This window comes from Trichosurus vulpecula, chromosome 5 (assembly GCF_011100635.1).
Source record: "Trichosurus vulpecula isolate mTriVul1 chromosome 5, mTriVul1.pri, whole genome shotgun sequence".
NCBI classification, from domain to species: Eukaryota; Metazoa; Chordata; class Mammalia; order Diprotodontia; family Phalangeridae; genus Trichosurus; species Trichosurus vulpecula.
In genome coordinates, this window is record NC_050577.1 from 233,313,973 (window position 1) to 233,334,417 (window position 20,445).

The window sequence follows — 20,445 nt, forward strand, 5'->3', positions numbered from 1 at the left end:
TAAATATGAGAGTGTGAAGCAATGGAATGAAGGCCAGACTTAGAGACAGCAAACCCTAGATTCAAGTCTTACCACTGAAATATCCTTAGCTCAGGGATCATGTGCAAGTCATTGAAAACTATCATTTACAGATGAATTGCCTATTTGCACTAGTGTAGGGAATTTCCAGACTGGGAGTATTGTCAATTGAGAAATCACAAAATGAACAAACATTATATAGGTAGAATATTTTATATATTATGTGACAACTTAATATAGTCAATGAAATATCTGAAAAGAATCTGATGGAGGAAAGATAGGAACCAGACCTGTGATACCATTGATATAGGAAACATCCAATGAAGGAACATCCTCTACCAAGATAAGTCAATATAATCTCAGTAATTAATAGCCTAAGGGATTTGCTGATTTGCCTAGGGTCATACAGAGGCAGTAATTGAACCTAGCTAGGTCTGCTTGGCTTTGAGACCAACTCTCTAGTAATGCATGCTGATAAATGTTTAAAGACCAGGCTGAGGAGAGGAATGGAACGTGTGCATACTTTTAAGTTTAATTTACATTAACACTACCATAAGGCTACACAATCAACAACACAATAAATTAAGCCCTGATTTGTAACGGTTGCGGATTTCTGAGGTGAAAGTAGCCGGCTAGAGATGGCTCCTGTATGACCCTGAATACACCCTACTGAAATACATATACACATATGTATGTATGTATGTACATATGTATGTATATGTGTGTATATATACTTATAGAGTATTTATTGTCAGAATATAGCACAATAAAACTGTGTAAACACTAACCTATCAGGAAGACCATCTATAGACTCAGAGAAGAAAAGGACATGGAACAATGATTAAATAATATAAGTTTCAAAAACAACTTTGAGCAACTTAGTCATTTTGACTATTATAAATACCCAAATTAATACCCAAATTAACAACAAAGGACCTATGAAGGAATACGCTATCTGCAGCCAGGGAAAGAACTGATAAACTGATAAGTAGAAGTATGTACTGAAATATTTTACATTATATATACATATTTATGTCTAACAATAGCCATGGGGGGGTGAGGGAAAAAAAGGGAAAAAACAAAGTTACCTAATAATTGTATTATATATAAAAAGCTTTACAATTTCATACATAATCATTTTTTAAAGATTCTACTGTAGTATGGAAATGCTTATTTTATTTCATAAGTTTAAAACAAAATAAATTAAATTGAAAAATGTAATTTGGCAAGATAGATTTTAACTGATAATATTCCATATAAAATATAAAATTGATTTCAAAGAAAGACACTGTGACAAATGATTTTTTCCCAAGCAAAAATTACACCTAAAGATTTCCTTCAAAATAACATGTACTGAGTATAAATCCAAGCCATTTCCACAAAAAAAAGATCAATTCAATAAGCATTTATTAAGTGCCTACTATGTGCTATCCATTATGTGCTAGATACAAGAATACAGAAGGAAAAAGAAAGCAAGATAAAAGCTCATGTTTGCTACCCTAAGGAATACCTTCTGATCTAAAGGAAAGTACTGTTTGTTCATGCCTTGTGAAAATCAAAAGAAATCGTAGCAGGATTTCCTGGGATTCTGCCAATATGTTTGCAGGATTGATGTATTGCCGTAAGTTACTCAGAGCAAGGCTAAACTTTAATTCCAGCTGATAAATCCTTACTGCTGGAAGAGAAGCTGAGCTGAAATAAATGAGACCACAAATATTTAAGGAAAGGCTAGAAATGCCAGAGCCTGGGATTTTGATGGTTACATGACTTTGGCTTCCCCAGATGTGTAAAAATTGGAGTGAGGAAGACATCTGTTTTGACAGCTCTAACCACTAACTGTGATAGGGCCACAATCCTCTGTTCCACCACCACTGTACCATTGCATTAGGATTTGGTATCTGCCCAGACACAACTAATGGTTTGTTTGTGTAAAGGGATCCTTCTCATACAGTAACTGATGAGTTTAAGAAGGCGAAGGTAAGACAGAAATGAAGCAGTAACCCCTGGGCTTGGCTTCCCTAATTGCGGCAAAAAGCAAACACTGACATACTGAGTCAGAACAGTGCATTTCAGCCACCACACCCTTTGAAATAGCTGCCCATTGTGCCCCAATTGCGGGAAAAGGCAAACATGTTACATCTGTAGCTCCTATTTCTCTCTGTTTAAAAGTGGTCAGGGCCTCCATTTCTTCATCTGTAAAATGAGTTAACAATATTTGCTCCACTTACATAGCTTTCAGAGTGGTTCAATTCAAATCAATTCAATTCCAGAAGACTTTAAGCGCCTACTGTGTACAAAATCTTGTGCTACATGCTAGGAAATTTATTTTTAATAGTCACTATCTTCGAAAAGTTTACATTATACTAGGGCAGGGCTGGCCGTTAGGTTTTTATTGAAACAATAGACAATGTATTTTGATTTGCCATTTCAGTGAGAGCTCCATGGTAGCTCAGCTTTGTTTCTTAAAGCGTTTATGTAGATTTCTATGCTTGTAGGCGGGCCACATAAATCACACTGCAGGACACATTTCGGACAGCCCTGTACTAGAGACTAGAACTGATGATGGTGGTGGTAGTGGTGGTAATAATTAATTATATAGTGCTTATGATGTATCAGGCACTGTACTAAGCACCTTTGTAATCATTACCTTTTTTGATCCTCACAATAACCCTGTGAGGTAGGGGTGGATTGGTGAAGGGAAAAAAATTGGATGCATAATGAGTAATTTTAGAGCAATTAAGATAGCCCAGGTGAGAAGGCATGTAGACAGGAGCTATAGTGTTGGTTCAGTTAGTGGAGGTAAGATTACAAATGTGAGAGATGTCACATGGAGAGAATGGACAAGATCTGGCAACTCACTGGATTTGAGTATTATTTTGGGAAAAATGGGAGCTAATTGGCACAGTGGATAGAGTGCTGGACCTGGAATCAAGTCATTTAACCCTGTTTGCCTCAGTTTCCTCATCTGTAAAATGTGCTGGAGAAAGAAACGGCAAACCACTCTGATATCTTTGCCAAGAAAACCCTTAATGGAGTCACAAAGAGTCAGACATAACTGTAAAACGGCTGAACAATATTGTAAGAAAAGCCATGATTAACCTTAAAATTGTATAAGATAGCAATTTTAGAGATATTATCCAAAGAAGCTGGCAGACCAAGGAGAAAGGAAAAACACAGAATTAAATGCAAATTTAGAGAAGAGAGAAAGAACCAGGTAAACAGGAAGCAAGCCAACTTATAAATAGAGAACTCAGGATAAAGATCTTATCTCAATAATTGACTGACTCTGCATTTCCAAAATGTGTATCTCTTCATTAATCCCTTCAATTAGTAGAAACTCAGACCCAGAGAGGTGATATGTACTTGCCCTAGGTCATAAAGGTTTTAATTTGCAAATGCCAACTGAACTCTAGTCCTCTGACTCCAGCTCTCAATCTTCCTATTATATAATAGTGTCTCTGACCAATCAATGCTAGTGACACAATACAAGACACATGTAGCTAGGTGGCTCAGTGGGTAGAGTGCCTGGAGTTGGGAAGAGTCATCTGGGTTCAAATCTAGCCTCAGACACTTTCTGAGAACCATCTTTGTCTCTTTGGGAGCTACTGGAGTATAGTTCAAAGGGCACTAAACACGGAGTCACCAGTGACTTGGGTTCAAATTGTGCCTCAGACACCTACTAGCTATGTGACCCTGGATGCTACTACTACCACTTCTACTACTACTATTACTACTACGACTACTACTACTTTATTATTATTATTATCATTACTTATAAGATGTTTAGTTTCAATGTGAAGGCACAATATTGATTTCACTGTTAATAAGCAAAAAGAAGTTTCCATAGCCTGGGATACAAGGCTAAAAAAATGGAATGTTATAAAGCTTGAGAGAACTTAGCACCTTAGCATGGCCATTGAAAATCCAGAATCACCTCCACACCGCTATGTAAACACTGATGCTGATTTTCATTGAGGAACAAGGTCGTAACAGCAATAAGGAATTGATAGGACACTTGATAGGAATTGATAGGACACTTGAGAGTTCTTGAACTGATTTCCGGTAGACAGAGTATCTCATTTAATCCTTATAATAATAAGCCTAGGAGGTAGGTAAGGCATATACTATTAGGTCACACAACTAATGCGCCAGAATAGAAATTTGAACTCAGATCTCAACTCTTCATCCAGTGTTCTTTCCACTCTCCCTGAAGCCTTGGGAAGATGTTGATAATCAACTCACATGATAGCAAAACACCGGAACTGAGAGGTCACATGTCACAGTAGAAAGCACCTGAGACCTGACGTCAGAGGATTTCGGTTCAAATCTTAGCTATCCTATCTGTCCCCAGCATGAATCAGATAATTCACTTCTCAAATCTAGGCTTCAGTTTCCATATCTGTAAAATGAGTGGGTTGGAGGATGTGATCTCTAAGGCCTTTTACAGATTTAAACTCTATGATCCTATGAATATTCCTACATCACTGACTTGCAGTGAAAAGCCTCCTCTTAACAACTTACAGGGCTTTTAGTAGCTCTGCTCTCAACATAGGAAATAGGGAGATTCAGACTGTATTCCATTAGGAAGATTCTGGACAAAAGTTCCCATTCATATGGGTATTTTAGTTTCAATGCATTAATTGGAGAATGTGGTGCTCAGAAGATGACGATTATGATTATGATAGAATAAGCTTTACTTTCTCATCAAATGCGTTAGTATCAATATGGGGAATAATCTTATGTTAAAAGGAAATTCTCTTTTCATTAACAGGATACCTATCCTTATCATCCAAACAAGTGTACTAGGTATAAAGTGGCAGTGCGGTTTAGTAGATAGAGGACATGAAGCCAGGAAGACCTAATTTCTCCTGCTTTTAACACAGATTAGTTTTGTGTGGAAGAGGCAAATCACTTGATTTCTCAGTATCCCTAGGCAACATTTTAAACCTATAAATGGCAGCACAAGTACTGTTTTGCCTTGGTAGAAGGAGATTGCTTGTTAGAAATTCTATATATGTCAATAAAATCACCCATCTAGTCTTTAAAAAAAAAAAAAAGGTATAGAAAGGCACCATGGCTTAGTTCAGTGGTTCTTAACCTGGAATCTGAAGATTGGATAGATTTCAGGGTGTGAACTCAGATGGAAAAAAAAAAATATATATATATATATATACACACACACACACACACACATACACATATGTGTGTATATATACATAAATATATATACATACACTCATATTTGAATATATATACACATACAAATGCACACATACATTTATATGTGAATACATACACATAAATATATATACATATATGTGTATGTATACACATATAAATATATCATACATACATACACATACATTATATTCAAATATATACACATATATATGTACACATATATTTATATATAAATACAAACATACACACACACATACATATATATATATATACATATATATCCATGCTCACATATCTTTATTATCACTAAACTTTGGTTTCTTTTGCTATTCTACAGACTTGATTATATGAGTTTAAAAATAGTATTATGCAAATGGGGTCCATAAGTTCTTCCAGATTGCCAAAGAGGTCGGTCTCTCTCTCTCTCTCTCTCTCTCTCTCTCTCTCTCTCTCTCTCACACACACACACACACACACACACACAGAGGATCCCAGTGGATAGAAAGCTATTCTTATATGAACTTAAATTTGGCCTCTCACACACATTAACTTTTGGCCCATTGGCAAAAAAGCTCTCATTGCCTCCTGGAAACTCTCCCAGACATAGATAGGAGTTGCCATCACACACTGATGGAGGGAACATCTACACCAGGCATTCACTCCATTGATGAAATGACAGGCCCAAAGGGGGAAAAAAATACAAAACAAAAATGGCCAATAACCTAGGAGGGAAATCCCCCTTGGGCAATTAATCAATCTGATAATAAAAGCATGCAGGTACTGGCACTAATTTCATAAATAGGCAGTCAACCAATTGAATCCTTACTGGTGTTTTCAGGTGGTATCTCTCTTGGGTGTATTGTAAAACAAGTATGGTATGAAAGTCTCAAATCAACACACGATGAAGGCATTCAGCAAAAACTGTACATTCTCCTTGTTCTCAGCTAGTTTTGCATTTCCTTATCATACGGCTGAGAAAAGATGAGCCCCCAAAAAAGAGCCACTGGAGATACCATTCTAGCTAATTATAATCCCATGCCAATTGACAGACCTGTCTGGGAAACAGCTCTTTTGTTTTTCTGAAAGTAGATTTCTTTTTAAATTGGTAGATGCACACTAACCTTTACCATCAACCTTTTAGAGGTAATCTCCATAATTACAAATCCATCTCTCAAAAGGAAGCAGGGCAAGTATTATGGGAATGCTGTCTTCATTTAAGGATTGAGGCAAGAGCTTAATGGAATGGAAATACTGCATATATCCACTTTAAGAAGGGGAAAGGAAGGAGTACCTTTTCTGTTAACAGAATGAAATAACATCTTTCAAACAATAATAATTATCATTTATACAATATAATAACATTGTATTCCCCCTTGAAGTAACAGAAGAGTTTCTTGCCTCTGAGGCAAAGAGGAGCTCTGACACATCATATTTCATCCCATTTACTTTATAAAATGGTGGAGTGGATTGAGGACTGGACTTGGAGCCAGGAAGCCTTGGGTACAAATCTCATCTTTGTAACTTATTAGCTGTGTGACTTTGGATAGGTCACTTAATTTCTCCGAGTCTCAGTATTCTCATCTGCAAAATGGGGGTGGGAGTGGGGAGAATAATACTAGGTGGCTTATAAGGTCCCTTCCAATTCTAATATTATGTTACAGATGAGGAAACTGAGGCCTAGGGTGGCTTGCCTATGGTCACAACAGTGTCAGAGGCAAGATCTGAAATAAGATTTTCTCATTTCAAAGGCATCTTTCGCATCCACACCAATTAACTTTAAATTGCCTAGGAGAGTCAGCATGGTTTCATGGCTAGTATGAGCCTCTGAAACAGGAAGACTCAGGTTCAAGTTCTGGTATATATTGGCTATATGACCCTGGACCAGTCACTTAACCTTCCCATGTTATATAACCTGAACCATGCTATAAGTAACTCTCTGACCCTAAGTTGCTGACCTGCATTGGTGGAGGGCATTTCCATTCTCAGGAATTCCTTATGCTGCTGAAATCATACATCCAGTCCCTATTTCCTCCTAAGTTTCTGCAAAATGATTGGCCTGCTCTTTTATTTGTTTATAGCCTGAGTGACAAGCTTTTAAAATGGTTCAGCTGCAAGTCCAAGATTGAAGTCTTGAAAGAAAAATGTGGTTTCAATATGAAGGCAAAGCACTGATTATGAAATTATTTAAAAAATAAAAAAAAGCTTCCATAGCCTGAGTTGTAAAGCTTTAAAAAAAATGGAGAGCCACAAAACTTTCACCAGAGATCAAATAAGCAAAAACATCTTAATGCATAACAATGGGGGAGTGTTCCAAAGACTGGCCAAGAAACAACTCTCTCAAAACCAGGTCTTCAGGAATCAAAGGGTAGCAGCCAAAGCAGACTCACCTGAGCATGTGGGCTGCATTGAAGACAACATCAAATTCGTCGCTGTCCAGCTCTGCTGCCTTCTGGGCCATCTCAGCTGCCTCCATCACCCGAGCTTCTTCTAGAAGGAACTGGCCTGAGAAAGAGAGAGAGGGAGGGAGAGTGGGAGAGTTGGAGAGAGAGTGAGAGAGAGAGAGAGAGAGAGAAAGAACTGGTAAGCTATAGGTAAGGAACCAAATTCAGAGCAGCAGTGCAACTGCTGGAATCAGGAAGACCTGAGTTCAAATACAGTCTCAGATACTTATTTGCTGTGTGACCCTGGACAAGTCACTTTATCTCTATTTGAGTAGGAGGCACTTAAGTGTCTCAGTGGACAGAGTACTAAGCATGGAGTCAGGACAGACCTGAGTTCAAATCTAGCCTCAGACACCCACTAGCTGTGTGACCTCTGCCTTAATAGACTGGAGAAGGAGATGGCAAACCACTCTAGTATCTTTGCCAAGAAAATTCCACGGAGAATATTAGCACACTATTATTCATGGGGTCACAAAGAGTCAGACATGACTGAACAAAGCACAGCTGCTACTTGAAGGAGTATCATAACTGAGCTATCTTTCTCTAAGGTGACTTCCTTGGTTTTTATAACATGGTACTGGCAGACTATAAATTACCTATACACATAGATGATATGATCAAAATTATTTGACTTTTACATTCGTGATTAATGTAGAAATATATTTGTCATTCTCCATTTCTCTTTTTTTTAACACCTATGCCCTCCCAAGGCAATGCAATCCATAAAAATAAATCGAACATATCTTCTGAAATGCATTACAAATATAAATGGCATTGACTTTCTTTACTATTGACCCCCTATCATGAATAATTTCAGAAAGCTGCCACTGATTCACGCACTAGTGACTGAATACAAAGCAGAAATCAATCAACAGACAAGTATTTATTAAGTGCCAATAAGTACTATATAAATGCTTGTTAGCTGACTGAGAGGTTCTGTGCTACAGTAGAACCAAAAAGCTGGCCTTTAGATTATGCAGATCAAGGTTCAAGTTATACCTCGGACATTTCCTGGTTGTGGGGAATCTGTTGCAACAATTTGGTTAGCAGCTGTTGTGGGGGTGAAAGACCAACACAAGCTCAACAACAAGAACGCTGCCAGCACAGGTTCTTTTGATCTGATTTACTAAGGAAAGTAACATTAAGGGATTAACAATCTTACTTTAATCCAACATACAAATATCATTCCCTTAGTTCTGGAGGAAAAGCCAGCATCCTGAACTTAAGAGCAAATACAAACAAATTACAAACATACATTAGAAACAGACTAAATCACAATTCATAGTTACCAAAAAGCATCAACATCTGGGTCCATGAGCCAGGGAGCTCTTAACAACGGCTGGCCGCACCACTCTTCCTGTGGCTCAGAGCCCCCAAGCAGACAACTCTGTCTCTCTTTTTATACAGTCCTTAGCCATCATCCAATCCACTAGAAGATCATCTGAGTGACCAGGGCTTAGGTACATACTATTGGCTCTCATCTTAGCAAATCCCCTTAGGGCCCTGAGGGCTTCACGCCCACACTGGTTTAAGCACGTAGTAACTAGGGGTTTGGGACCTACTTAGGAGCAAAGATCTAATCAGACCTCCTTTCATTGGCCCCACCTGAAGCCTATTCAAATGGGGAGGGGCGGGGCTGGAGAGAAGATCTTTCAACTTACTGATTGTCTTTACAGGATCCTGGACAAGTCACTTGATGTTTCAATGCTCTAGGCCAATGGTGAGAACTCAAACAGAAATGGGGGCCACTAAGCATACATAAAGATACCTGCTGGATGCATACTGACTTAGAAAACCACATATTAATATCATCTCTATTCTATGTTTCTTTATTTTGTTAAATATTTCTCAATTCCATTTTAATCTGGTTTAGACAGCCCCAAGAAGTGTTTTGACACCTCTGATCTAAGCACCTCTCTAAGGCTATCTGTTCTCATCCAAGAGTTTCCTAGAACAAGGAAATCTCAGGTCAAGTCTCCATCCTGATTCATATTATGTACCAGGCACTGTGCTAAGAGCTTGGGACGCAAATAATAAAAGACTGGGGAAAAGAAGGTTTGAAAATTGGCTTTTACATTCATGATTAATGCAGAAATATATTTGTCATCCTACATTTGAATTAGTGAATTGAAAGAGATAACTCATGATGTGCATATCAAAACAACTCTGAGCTATCTCACACCTGTCAGATTAGCTAATAGGACAGAAAAGGAAAATGACAAATGCTGGAGGGGATGTGGGAAAATTAAACCACTCATCTACAATTGGTGATGTTGTATACCGATTCAACCATTCTGCAGAGCAATTTGGAACTATGTCCAAAGGGCTATAAAACCATGAATATGCCCTTTGGCCAAGCAATACCAATACTATGTTTGTATCCCAAAGAGATAAGAAACAAAAAGGAAGAGGACCAACGCATACAAAAATATTTATACAGCTCTTTTAGTAGTGCCAAAGAACTGGAAATTGAGGGGATGTTCATCAATTGGAGAATGGCTGAACAAGTTGTTGTATGTGACTGTGATGGAATACTATTGGGCTTTAACAAATAATGAGCAGGATGTTCTCGGAAAAACATGGAAAGACTTATATGAACTGATCCAAAGTGAAATGAGCACAATGTGGATACAAACGGTACCCTAAGGGTTGCAAGGAATAGTAAGGGTCACTTTCCCAGGCTCCCTGAAGTGGTTTGAGGCTCATTTTGTAGCCCATCCTGTAACTTGAGGGTGTCTCAATGCCCTTTCCCCTTATCTTGAAATACCATGCAACTTATACCAAAAGAATTGTTTTTCTCCCCCTTATCTTGTGTTCCCTATCCTGTCATTCATCTTTCCTGATCCTGTATCATGACAATTGTTTCTTATCTTGTAAGCAACCACCTTGTTTGTACTTTTCCTGTCCCTAAATCTCCAACCCCCATCAGAAATCCTAAAATTACATCATCATCCTATGGGCTATACAGCTTTCTAACTATATATATCTGGGTTTTTTCCTATATCAGGGCCTTTGTTTAGCTCCTTGCTAAATTTTAGGTCCTCCATAAAGCATCAATAAAGTTCCCATTGGCTGAAGAGAAGGTCTAAGTGAATTCTTTCACATCTGAACCAGCTCTCCCAACTGGCACCTCAACAAGCAGAACCAGGAGAACATTGTATACAGCAACAGCAATATTATATAATGATCTACTATGAATAACCTAGCTATTCTCAGCAATATAATGATCCAAGACAATTCTGTAGGACTTATGATAAAAGGGGCTGTCCATCTCCAGAGAAAAGAGCTAGTATAGCCTGAATGCAGATCGAAGATACTTCTTTATTTTCTTTATTTTTCTTGGAGTTTTTTTTTGTCTGTGTTTTCTTTCACAGCATGACATATGTGGAAATGTGTTTTGCATAATTACACATGTATGACGTATGTCAAATTGCTTGCCTTCTCAACGAGAGGGAGGAGTGGAGGGAGAGAATTTGGAACTCAAAATTTGAAAAAAAAAAAAAGAATATTAAAATTGTTTTACATGTAATTAGGAAAAAATAAAATATTAAATAAGAAGGAAAAAAAGAAAGAGATAACTCGAATCAGGTTAGGCCAGTCCATAAATGCTAGATTTCATTTGATCTTGGAAGCTTAGTAGGTGAGGTTGCTGGGTGATTGAAAGTGAAATTATTGGGAAATACCATGTGCTATAGGTTTGAGAAGTATACTGAAGGAGAAAGAACATTGGATTTGAACTCAGAGTTCCAATTCCAACTCAGTCCCTTCTAGGGATACAGTGTAGTACCAAAGAAATAACATTCACTGGCTCTAGATTCAGGCAATCTGGTTTCAAATCCCTTTACATGATATATATGGTGTGACTTTAAGTAAGTCACTTAACCTACTTGAGTCTCAGTCTCCCCATTTGTAAAATGAAGGGTTTAGACTAGACCTCCTCTGTGGTCCCACCCATTTCTCGATCTATGATCCTATATACAACTGAATAATTTTAGAGAAGTCACTTAATCTGTGTGTACCCTGGTTTCCTAATTTGTAAAATGGGTCTATGGGCTGAATCAGATGCTGTCTAATGTCCCTTAGAACTCTAACTTTAAGATCCTAAAAATAAACTCAGATGCATTTTATTCACTAACTTTGAGATTAGTTTGATTTTCCTGGACTTTTTCATTTAGATTTAACATACAGAATTCTGTATTGAACTACACGAATTTTTTAATAAATTATATCAGGGGCATTAATGAAAAAACAAAGAAAATAGATCAAACATTAACCCCCACGAAGGGCATGTTTTTATTCTCCTAGTGGGAACTAACGGAAAGAGGTTCAATTTCAAGCATGATCCACCAATCATATTCCAATCATTTACAAACCCACATCACTGCCTACAACACCAGGTGCCGCCTGCAGGACTGCCAGACTGCTTATATATTGTTGCAATAGTATTTTTCCCTGACAACAGTCGCCTTGCTTTAAATATTGAATAATATTTTAACAATACCAAAACTGGTGATTATACTGATACACTGGTATCATTGGGAGTTGGGGGAAGGAGGATTTTCTGGTTTGGTTTGGTTTTTTGTATTTTTCCAATGGTTAAGGCGTCATCTCTACAGAAACCCAATTACCAACTACTCTTTCTGCACAAAATGACTCATTCAAATTGGTCTCCTTAGCCAACATCTTACTTGTTGTGAAATGAGAAAGAGGAGAGGGGAAGCCTCTATTTGAAAGGTTGATCATAAAAATATAATCACCCTGAATATTCGTAAACTTTAACTAGTAGGAGATCGGGGAGTAAAGATAAGCAAGGACCTTCTCAAACTGGGCTACAACTTTTTTTTAGGCATCAACTGAAGGACTCCCAGGCTATCCCTCCAACAGTCCTTCCATTTAGTTTTTTAGAGGTCAGAGAATCTCATGCAAAAAAAAAAAAAATGGAAATGGCTGTGGGAAAACACACACACACACAAACACACAAAATTGTATATTTACACAGACCAAACACATGGTTATGGTGTTGGAATTACAGAGTACACTAATACAAATAAAAATTAGCAGAAAGCCAAATGTTAGCCTCTGTATTATTTTTAAAAGTTTTCCTTATTCTCATTAACTTCAAGAGTGTCAAGCTAAAACAACTCTTTGGTTGGTTGTATTTCAGCTGTTTTTTTTTTTAATTTGTTCAGTCATTTCAGTCATATCTGACTCTTCCTGATGCCATTTGGGGTTTTCTTGGAAAAGATACTAGAGTGGTTTGCCATTTCCTTATCCAGCTCATTTTACAGATGAGGAAACTGAGGCAAGTAGGGTTAAGTGACTTGCCCAGGGTCACAGGGTCTAGTGTATCTGAGGCTGGATTTGAACTCAGGTCTTCCTGAGTCCAGGCCTGGCCCTCTAGCCACTGTGCACCTAGCTGCCCTGTATTTCAGTTGGTTATCTTTATCAGGATCTAGAGGTGGATGGCTCCAGAAGGCAGAGAACATTTACCTTAAACATTCATTCTTATAAATGAGGAAAACATGCTATACATGGCAGCTAATAAATGCTGAAAGCGGAGTTTGAGCCCAGTTTCTTTGACTCCAAATTAAGGGTTCTGTCCTCTAGTGCAGTCCTTTAAAATCATTTTTCATGACATATCATCTATATATAAGTTAATTAGTTGTGAAGTCAAGAAAGGAAAGCTTGGCACAGTAAAAAGAACATTGTACTCAGAGTCAAGAGACCTGAGTTAAAATCCTGGCCCCCTTGCTTACTAGGTACTACAGTGGATGGAAAGTAGGAATTGGAGTCTAGGAGATCCGAGTTCAAATCAGGCAGTAAACCTGGCAAATCACTTAATCTCTGTCTGCCTCAGTTTCCTCATATGTAAAATGGGGATAATAATAGCACCCACCACCCACGGTTGCAATGAGGAGAAAATGACCTAGCATTTGGAAAGTGCTTTGCAAATCTGAGAGCATCATATAAACGCCCTCATTGCTGCTGCTGCTGCTGCTTGAGTCTGGCTGGGTAAGTTGCAGCTCCTTAAATTTCTTCATTCTTTCAACTGAGGAAGCTGGATCAGGTGACCTCTAAGGACCTTTGCTGCTTCAGATCTACGATGCTATGACTTTCATGTCTATTTTAAGTACAAATGTTCTAGTTTCTACCATGCTTATTTAAAGAGAGGGGAAAAACATAAAGACGGCATGCAATGTTATCCTGTTGTAAGAATTATTTCATCAAATTAATAAATGATTCCATAATTCTTTCTCTCTTGCTCCAGATCAACAGACCAATATGAAAGGATGTTATTTCCATAGAGTAAAACATTATTTTCTTGCAATGCTGCCTAGTCTCATTTTTTGGTTTGTTTATTTAGCAGGTTTTACGATTTGAATTGGAAGGGAAAGTCAATTGTTATTCCACTATGGAGCAGCAGTATTTTTATTTATTTTGTAACAGCCCAATAAAACATATACTGGAAATATGCTTTTGTAGGAAGGCGTCTAAGGGCTCAAAAATATCATAAATATGGAAAGTGGCACTAGCCGTCCTCTTATTAATGACTCACAAACTTATATGGCTTTGGGACTGGGAGATAAGGGACAACACTAAATTTGGCCTAGACTTTGATGATGCCTGCAGAGGTAGATGCCCGGATGAGAGCTAGAAATTTCAATCAACTTTCATGGCATCAAGCTGGCAGGGAATGGAGTCGAATTCATTCAAATCAATTGTCTCTAGACTGATCCTCAATCTCGTTATGCATTTAAAACTTGACATCCTGGTTTATTTTACATGTAGAGCTTCCATCACAAAATCTCATTTCCTTCGCTGTCTTGAAACATTGTCGAATCCATGGTTAACAAGGCTAGTTATAGGCTTAGTTTCCATGTATTTCTATTTATCTTTTTTATGTAAGCAGAGACTGTTGTTGAAAGAGCACTGGCTCTGGGGTCAGAAAACTGTAAAAAATCCTTTAATGTCCTGCCTCTGACACTTACTACCTATGTGACCTCCGGCAAAGTCATTGCATATTCAAGGACCTTGGTTTTCTCATCTGTACAGCGGGTTGGATTAGAGGACCTCTGACTTCCCTCTCAGCTCTAGACGTGTGATCCCATATGGCTACTTAGAGGCAGCTAGGTGACACAGTGGGTAGAGCTCTAGGCCTGGAGTTAGGAAGATCTGAGTTCAAATGCGGCTTCAGACACTTACTAGTGGCCGTGTGACCATGGGCAAGTCACTTAACCGCTGTCTGTGTTGGTTTCTTCCGTTATAAAAATGAGGATTGTTATAGCACCTAATTCCCTGGATTGTTGCAAGGATCAAATGAGATATTATTTTTAAAGTGTTTAGAACAGTGCCTGACATATATTAGACATTTAGTAAGCCTTTCTTTCCTTCCTTTCTTCTTTCCTTGCTTTCTTCCTTCCCTCCCTTCCTTTTTTTCTTCTTCTGTTTCTTCCTTCCTTCTCTCCTTCCTTCTTCCCTTTCTTCCTTCTTTTCTTCCTTCCTTTCCTCCCTCCCTTGCCTCCCTACTCCCTTCTTTCCTTGTTTCCTTTCTTCCTTATTCCTTCTTCTTTCCTTCCTTCTTCTTTCCTTCCTTCTTTTCTTCCTTCTCTCCCTCCTTATTTCCTTCGTTCCTTCCCTCCTTCCTCCCTTCTTCCCTTCTTTCCTTCCTTCCATCTTTCCTTCTCTCCCTCCCTCCCTTATTTTTTTCTTTTCTTCCTTCCTTCCTATTTATATGATTTGAATCCTCAATTAGATTATACCTCCATATAGGGCAAGGGTTATATTATCTCACCCAGTATTCCCAGGACCCTGAATGGTACCTTGCACATGGTGGGTACTCAAGAAATATCTTGTGAAGACAGTGGTATAGACTGTACATAATTAAAAGCAACTGCAGAAATGGTTAATGGCTAATGAATAGTGATTCAAATTTTCTCTCCCAATGGCCATTTAATCATAAAATTTATTTGATCCATATATCTTTCATGCAACAACAATGCATTCTGCAAATATTTATTTAATACCTTTAATTCAATGCAATGCATTGTGGGCATGAGGCAAAGGTAAGGGAGAGGAGCACTCTAGAAATGATGGAACAGTTCATACAAAGTCAAGGAGGAAGAACCTGGAAGGCTTTCTTCTGGAAGAAGACTCTGGAAGGAATCTTTTTAGCTGCAATGCAGAGGGAATTCATGTGAATGCAGTCTAAAAATATAGATGGCAGCCAGGTTATAAAGGGCTTTAAAATGCCAGTGAAGTTTGAGTTTTATCCAAGAAACAATAGTGGGTCTATTCAAGTTTCTTGAGGAAGGGAAAATGATGTGGCCAGCCATATGATTTAGGAATATCAGTCTGACAGCTAGGTGGAGAACAGATTGGCAGAGAGACCAATTAGGAAGCTATCTGCAACAGATTGGCAGAGAGACCAATTAGGAAGCTATCTGCAACAGGTGAGAAAAGAAGTGATCAGGTCCTTAAGTAGGGTGGCTTTGTGAGTACAGAAGAGGGCACAGATGTTATGGATGTTGCGGACCTGTAATGAACAGGGTTTGGCAACTGGATCTAAGGTAGCTGGGGGTGATGAGGAATGGAAAGGATGAGCTTTGAAGTCAGATTAAGTACCAGCAACTGCAAAGAGCAGGGAAGTTACCACCTGAGGCCTTAAAGAAACAGAAGGATTAAAAGGGAATGTATTCCAGACATGGGGCACGGCTTATGTACAGAAGGAGGAGATGAAACATGGCATTTGATCTAGAGCCAATAAGAGTGCAGAAAAGAAAGCAATGTTAAACGTAGGCTGGAGCCAAGTTGTGAAGAGCACTGAATGCCAGGTTAAACAAGTTACATTATACAACAGAGACAATGATACAAAACTGCTCCAGATAATATTTTTCCCCCGAGTATAAATATGAACAAAGAAGGACAAAGAATATTTCTAAATATGTGAGAACTGCTTTTAAATTAAAGCTACTTTGACTGAAAAATAAGTGAAATTCCTTCTTCCCTAGTCTTTAAAATAAAGATGTTTTTCCCTTACACATAGTAGTAGAAGGAACACATTCTTTGCCTTTGCCATTTGACAAGTTCCCTTACTCCATACTCCCAAAGGAAACCACAGTAAACTTACGAGAAATAAATTTGATGTTTAAGTATGAATTTTGACTCCATATCCTACCATTATTTCTTTAGTATAAATATCAAAATAGTTCCCTCTACTATACATCTAGCTAGCTGTCAACAAAACCATCCTTCCATCCATCCATTCTTTGAAGAAGCATTTATTGAATATCCACTCTAGTGCAAGGTACCATGCTGCTTTCTAGAGAAAAAGGACAAATTTTAAAAAAAAATTGTAAATTCAAGAAATAATAAATTTAAGAAACTTACATTTTCCTGGAGTTATGGTCTCTCCCTGATGCTTACTATTTGCAGAAATGGTGCAGTGGATAGAGTACTGAGCCTGGAGTCAGAAAGACTCATCTTCCTGAGTTCAAATCTGTCCTCAGACACTTACTAACTGTGTGACCCTGGGCAAATCACTTAATCCTGTTTGACTCAGTTTCCTCATCTGTAAAATGAGCTGGAGAAGGAAATGGTAAACCACTCCAGTATCTTTGCCAAGAAAACCCCAAACGGCATCATGAAGAGTTGAACCTGACTAAAACTAAAAAATGGTTTAACACCACAATGTCTCAGAAAGGAAGAAAAAAGTGACATCGGAAACACTGACCACATCCATAATACCATTTGCATCTATCTCCTCCTCTCCTCTCCTATTCTGATCACCCTCTTTCACGCCCTTGTATCTTCTAGCCTTTACTTACTATAATATTGTCCTAATCGGTCTTCCTTTTTCCGGCCTATGCTCTCTCGAGTCTGTTCTTCAAATTCCTACCTGATTAATCTGATGAGCTACCTAGACTAACGGCTTTCAAAGTGGGTTCTGGAGACTCCCAGAACCTTTCAGGTTGTTCTCAATGCCAAAACTATTTTCACAATAATACTAGTTATTATCAAGTTATTATATATTTATTATATTATATATCATATATAATTATTATTATACTAATTTTAATTTCTATTGAGGTAAATATATTGATAGATACAGCCCGTATACACCAAAGCTCTTTGTGGTCCTCAATAATTAAGAGCATAAAGGGGTCAGGAGACCAAAAAGTTTGAGAATTGGTCACCTAGAGAATATCATTCCCTTAGTCTAAAGCCTTCCTTGGCAGCCCTGTTGTTACCAACAAAGTTCAAATCCTGCCTCAGGCATTTAGTAGCTCTGTGACCCCGGGGAACCATTTAACCTCTTTCAGGCTCAGTTAAGTCATCTATAAAATGGAGATAATAGCATCTATCTCATAGAAATGTGATCAGCAAATTTTAAAAATATCAAATGCATTGCAAAGCTCAGATAACTATGTAAATACTTGTTGTTGCTGTCACATGAAATGAATTCAAGGCTCCTAAGTACTTGGCTGCTCTTCCTTCTCTGACAGACTCTAATTTATCAATATGATTCTGAAAATGTGTCACCCACGACAGGACCAATACTGAAGCAGTCAACATGGTACAATAGAGAGTGTCAACTCTGCAGTCAGAGAACACGGGTTCAAATCCTATTTTTCATGCTTACTCTTTGTGAGGTCTCAGGCAAGTCATCTAACTGCTCAGGGCCTCAGTTTCCTCATCTGTCAAATGGATGGATTTGGCTTACATGGTTTCTGAGATCCCTTCCAGCTCTATATCCGAGAGCCTTTACCATGAGATTACCTTCCACTAGCCCTGTCTATATCTTGCGTGTACAAATTGTTTGCATGTTACCTCCCTGATCAGAATGTGAGTTACTTGAGAATCTTTCTTTGTTATTGCTCAATTTTATATACAATTTTAAGGTTTATCACAGCTTTTCTCAAAATAGTTGTTCAGCCATTTTATAGTTGTGTCTGACTCTCTGTGACGCCATTTGGGGTTTTCTTGGCAAAGATACTGCAGTGGTTTGCCATTTTTTTTTCTCCAGCTCATTTTACAGATGAGGAAACTGAGGCAAACAGGGTTAAGTGACTTCTTTCCCAGGGTCTCACAGCTAATAAGTGTCTGAGGTCAGAGTTGAACTCAGAAAGATGAGCATTCCTGACTTCAGACATGGCACCCTATCCACTATACCACCTATCTGCCCTTTCTTCAAATCCTCAGTACTTATTATGGCAGCTGGTACACAGTAAGCACTTAATAGATGCAGAGAATTGCAGAACCATCATCTGTCTTTTTAATACTCTTTCTCTCTCAATGCAGTCTAAGACTATTAACTTTTTGAGCTTCCCTAACAAGGAGAATACATGAGCTTCCTTCGTCCCTTTCACGTGATAGCTCAAATTACATTTGTCTGTGTTCTAGTATACTACAGACTACCTGAAAGAGGGGCTGTGTCATTGTTCATCTTTGTCTTCACAGCAGGAATTTAACAAGCACTGGGCTAGGTTCTGGGGATACAAACACAAAAATAAAATAGTCTCTGAGCTCAAAACAAAGATGTAGTTAGGTGGTACCATGAACTTGGTGTCTCAGATGCTGTATGACTGGGGGCAAGTCACTTTATCTCTCTGAGCCTTGGTTTCCTTATCTGCAACATAAGCACCACAGCATCTACCTCATAGGGTCCTTGTGAGGAGCTGATGAGATAACATAAGGCTTTGCAAACCTTTGAGGCACTATTCTAATATTAGCTATTGTAGTTTTAATATAAAAGCTTGTACATCCTTGAGGGGAAAATAGCAGACAAATTACTATAAAATAAATACAAATAACTCCTTTGAGGAAGCATATCTATCTATATATATATACATATCTATGTATCTATCTATATAAAAATACACACACACACTCATGACATTAAAAATTAAAACTACCCTAAGCCTAAGACTTTTGGAACAAATCTGTGTGTGTGTGTGTGTGTGTGTGAGAGAGAGAGAGAGAGAGAGAGAGAGGGAGAGAGAGAGAGAGAGAGAGAGAGAATATGTATTAGCACTCTCTCAATTTATTCAGTCGTTTTTCAGTTGCGTCCGCCTGTACATTCATGTCCCCATTTGGGGTTTTCTTGGCAAGGATATTAGAGTGGTCTGCCATTTCCTTCTCATTTTAAAGATAAGGAAACGGAGGCAAACAGGTTCAATGACTTGCTCAGGGTCACACAACTATTCAGTGTTTGAGTCTGTATTTGAACTCAGGTCTTCTGGACTGCAGGGCAGGTGCTCTATCCACTGCACCACCTAGCTACTCCTCTACCCTCTTTTTGGAGGCAATCAAGGTTAAGTTACTTGTCCCGGGTCACATAGTTCAAATTATTCTTTTTTGAAAAATAATTATTTTTTTTTAGTTTTTAATATTCCCTTTTTTAAGATATTGAGTTCTAATATTACCCCCTCCCTCTGCTCCCCCCTCCCAAGACAGCATGCGATCTGATATAGGCCATACATGTATAATCGTATTCAACATACTGCCAGATCAGTCATGTTGTCAGAGAAGAATCAGAACCAAAGAGAAAAACCATGAGCCGCAAAAAAAAAAAACAACAAACAAAAGAAACAGAAAAAAATTAAATTATTCTCTAGGAAGGATTCAAAACCTTGTTTTCGAAATATAGGAATCATAGTATGATACAATGGAATATTTTATCCACATTTGACACATGGAGGCATGCAGGTGGGACACAGCATAGTACAGAAGACAGGGAGTTGACCTCAAAGTCAGGAAAAACTCTGTTCAACTACCACATTTGAGACATTTTGGGTAAGTCATTGTT

General features: G+C 38.2%; 1 protein-coding gene across 3 annotated transcripts in view; it reads right to left on the reverse strand.

Annotated features, from left to right (window-relative positions):
• The window catches only part of TMTC2 (transmembrane O-mannosyltransferase targeting cadherins 2), a 534,931-nt gene that overhangs the window by 98,818 nt on the left and 415,668 nt on the right, over window positions 1-20,445 (reverse strand). For all 3 annotated transcript variants that reach the window (XM_036759984.1, XM_036759983.1, XM_036759985.1), the window contains one exon: window positions 7,587-7,701. In XM_036759984.1, the coding sequence (XP_036615879.1) occupies window positions 7,587-7,701 (115 nt within the window). The remainder of the gene's footprint in view (window positions 1-7,586; window positions 7,702-20,445) is intronic.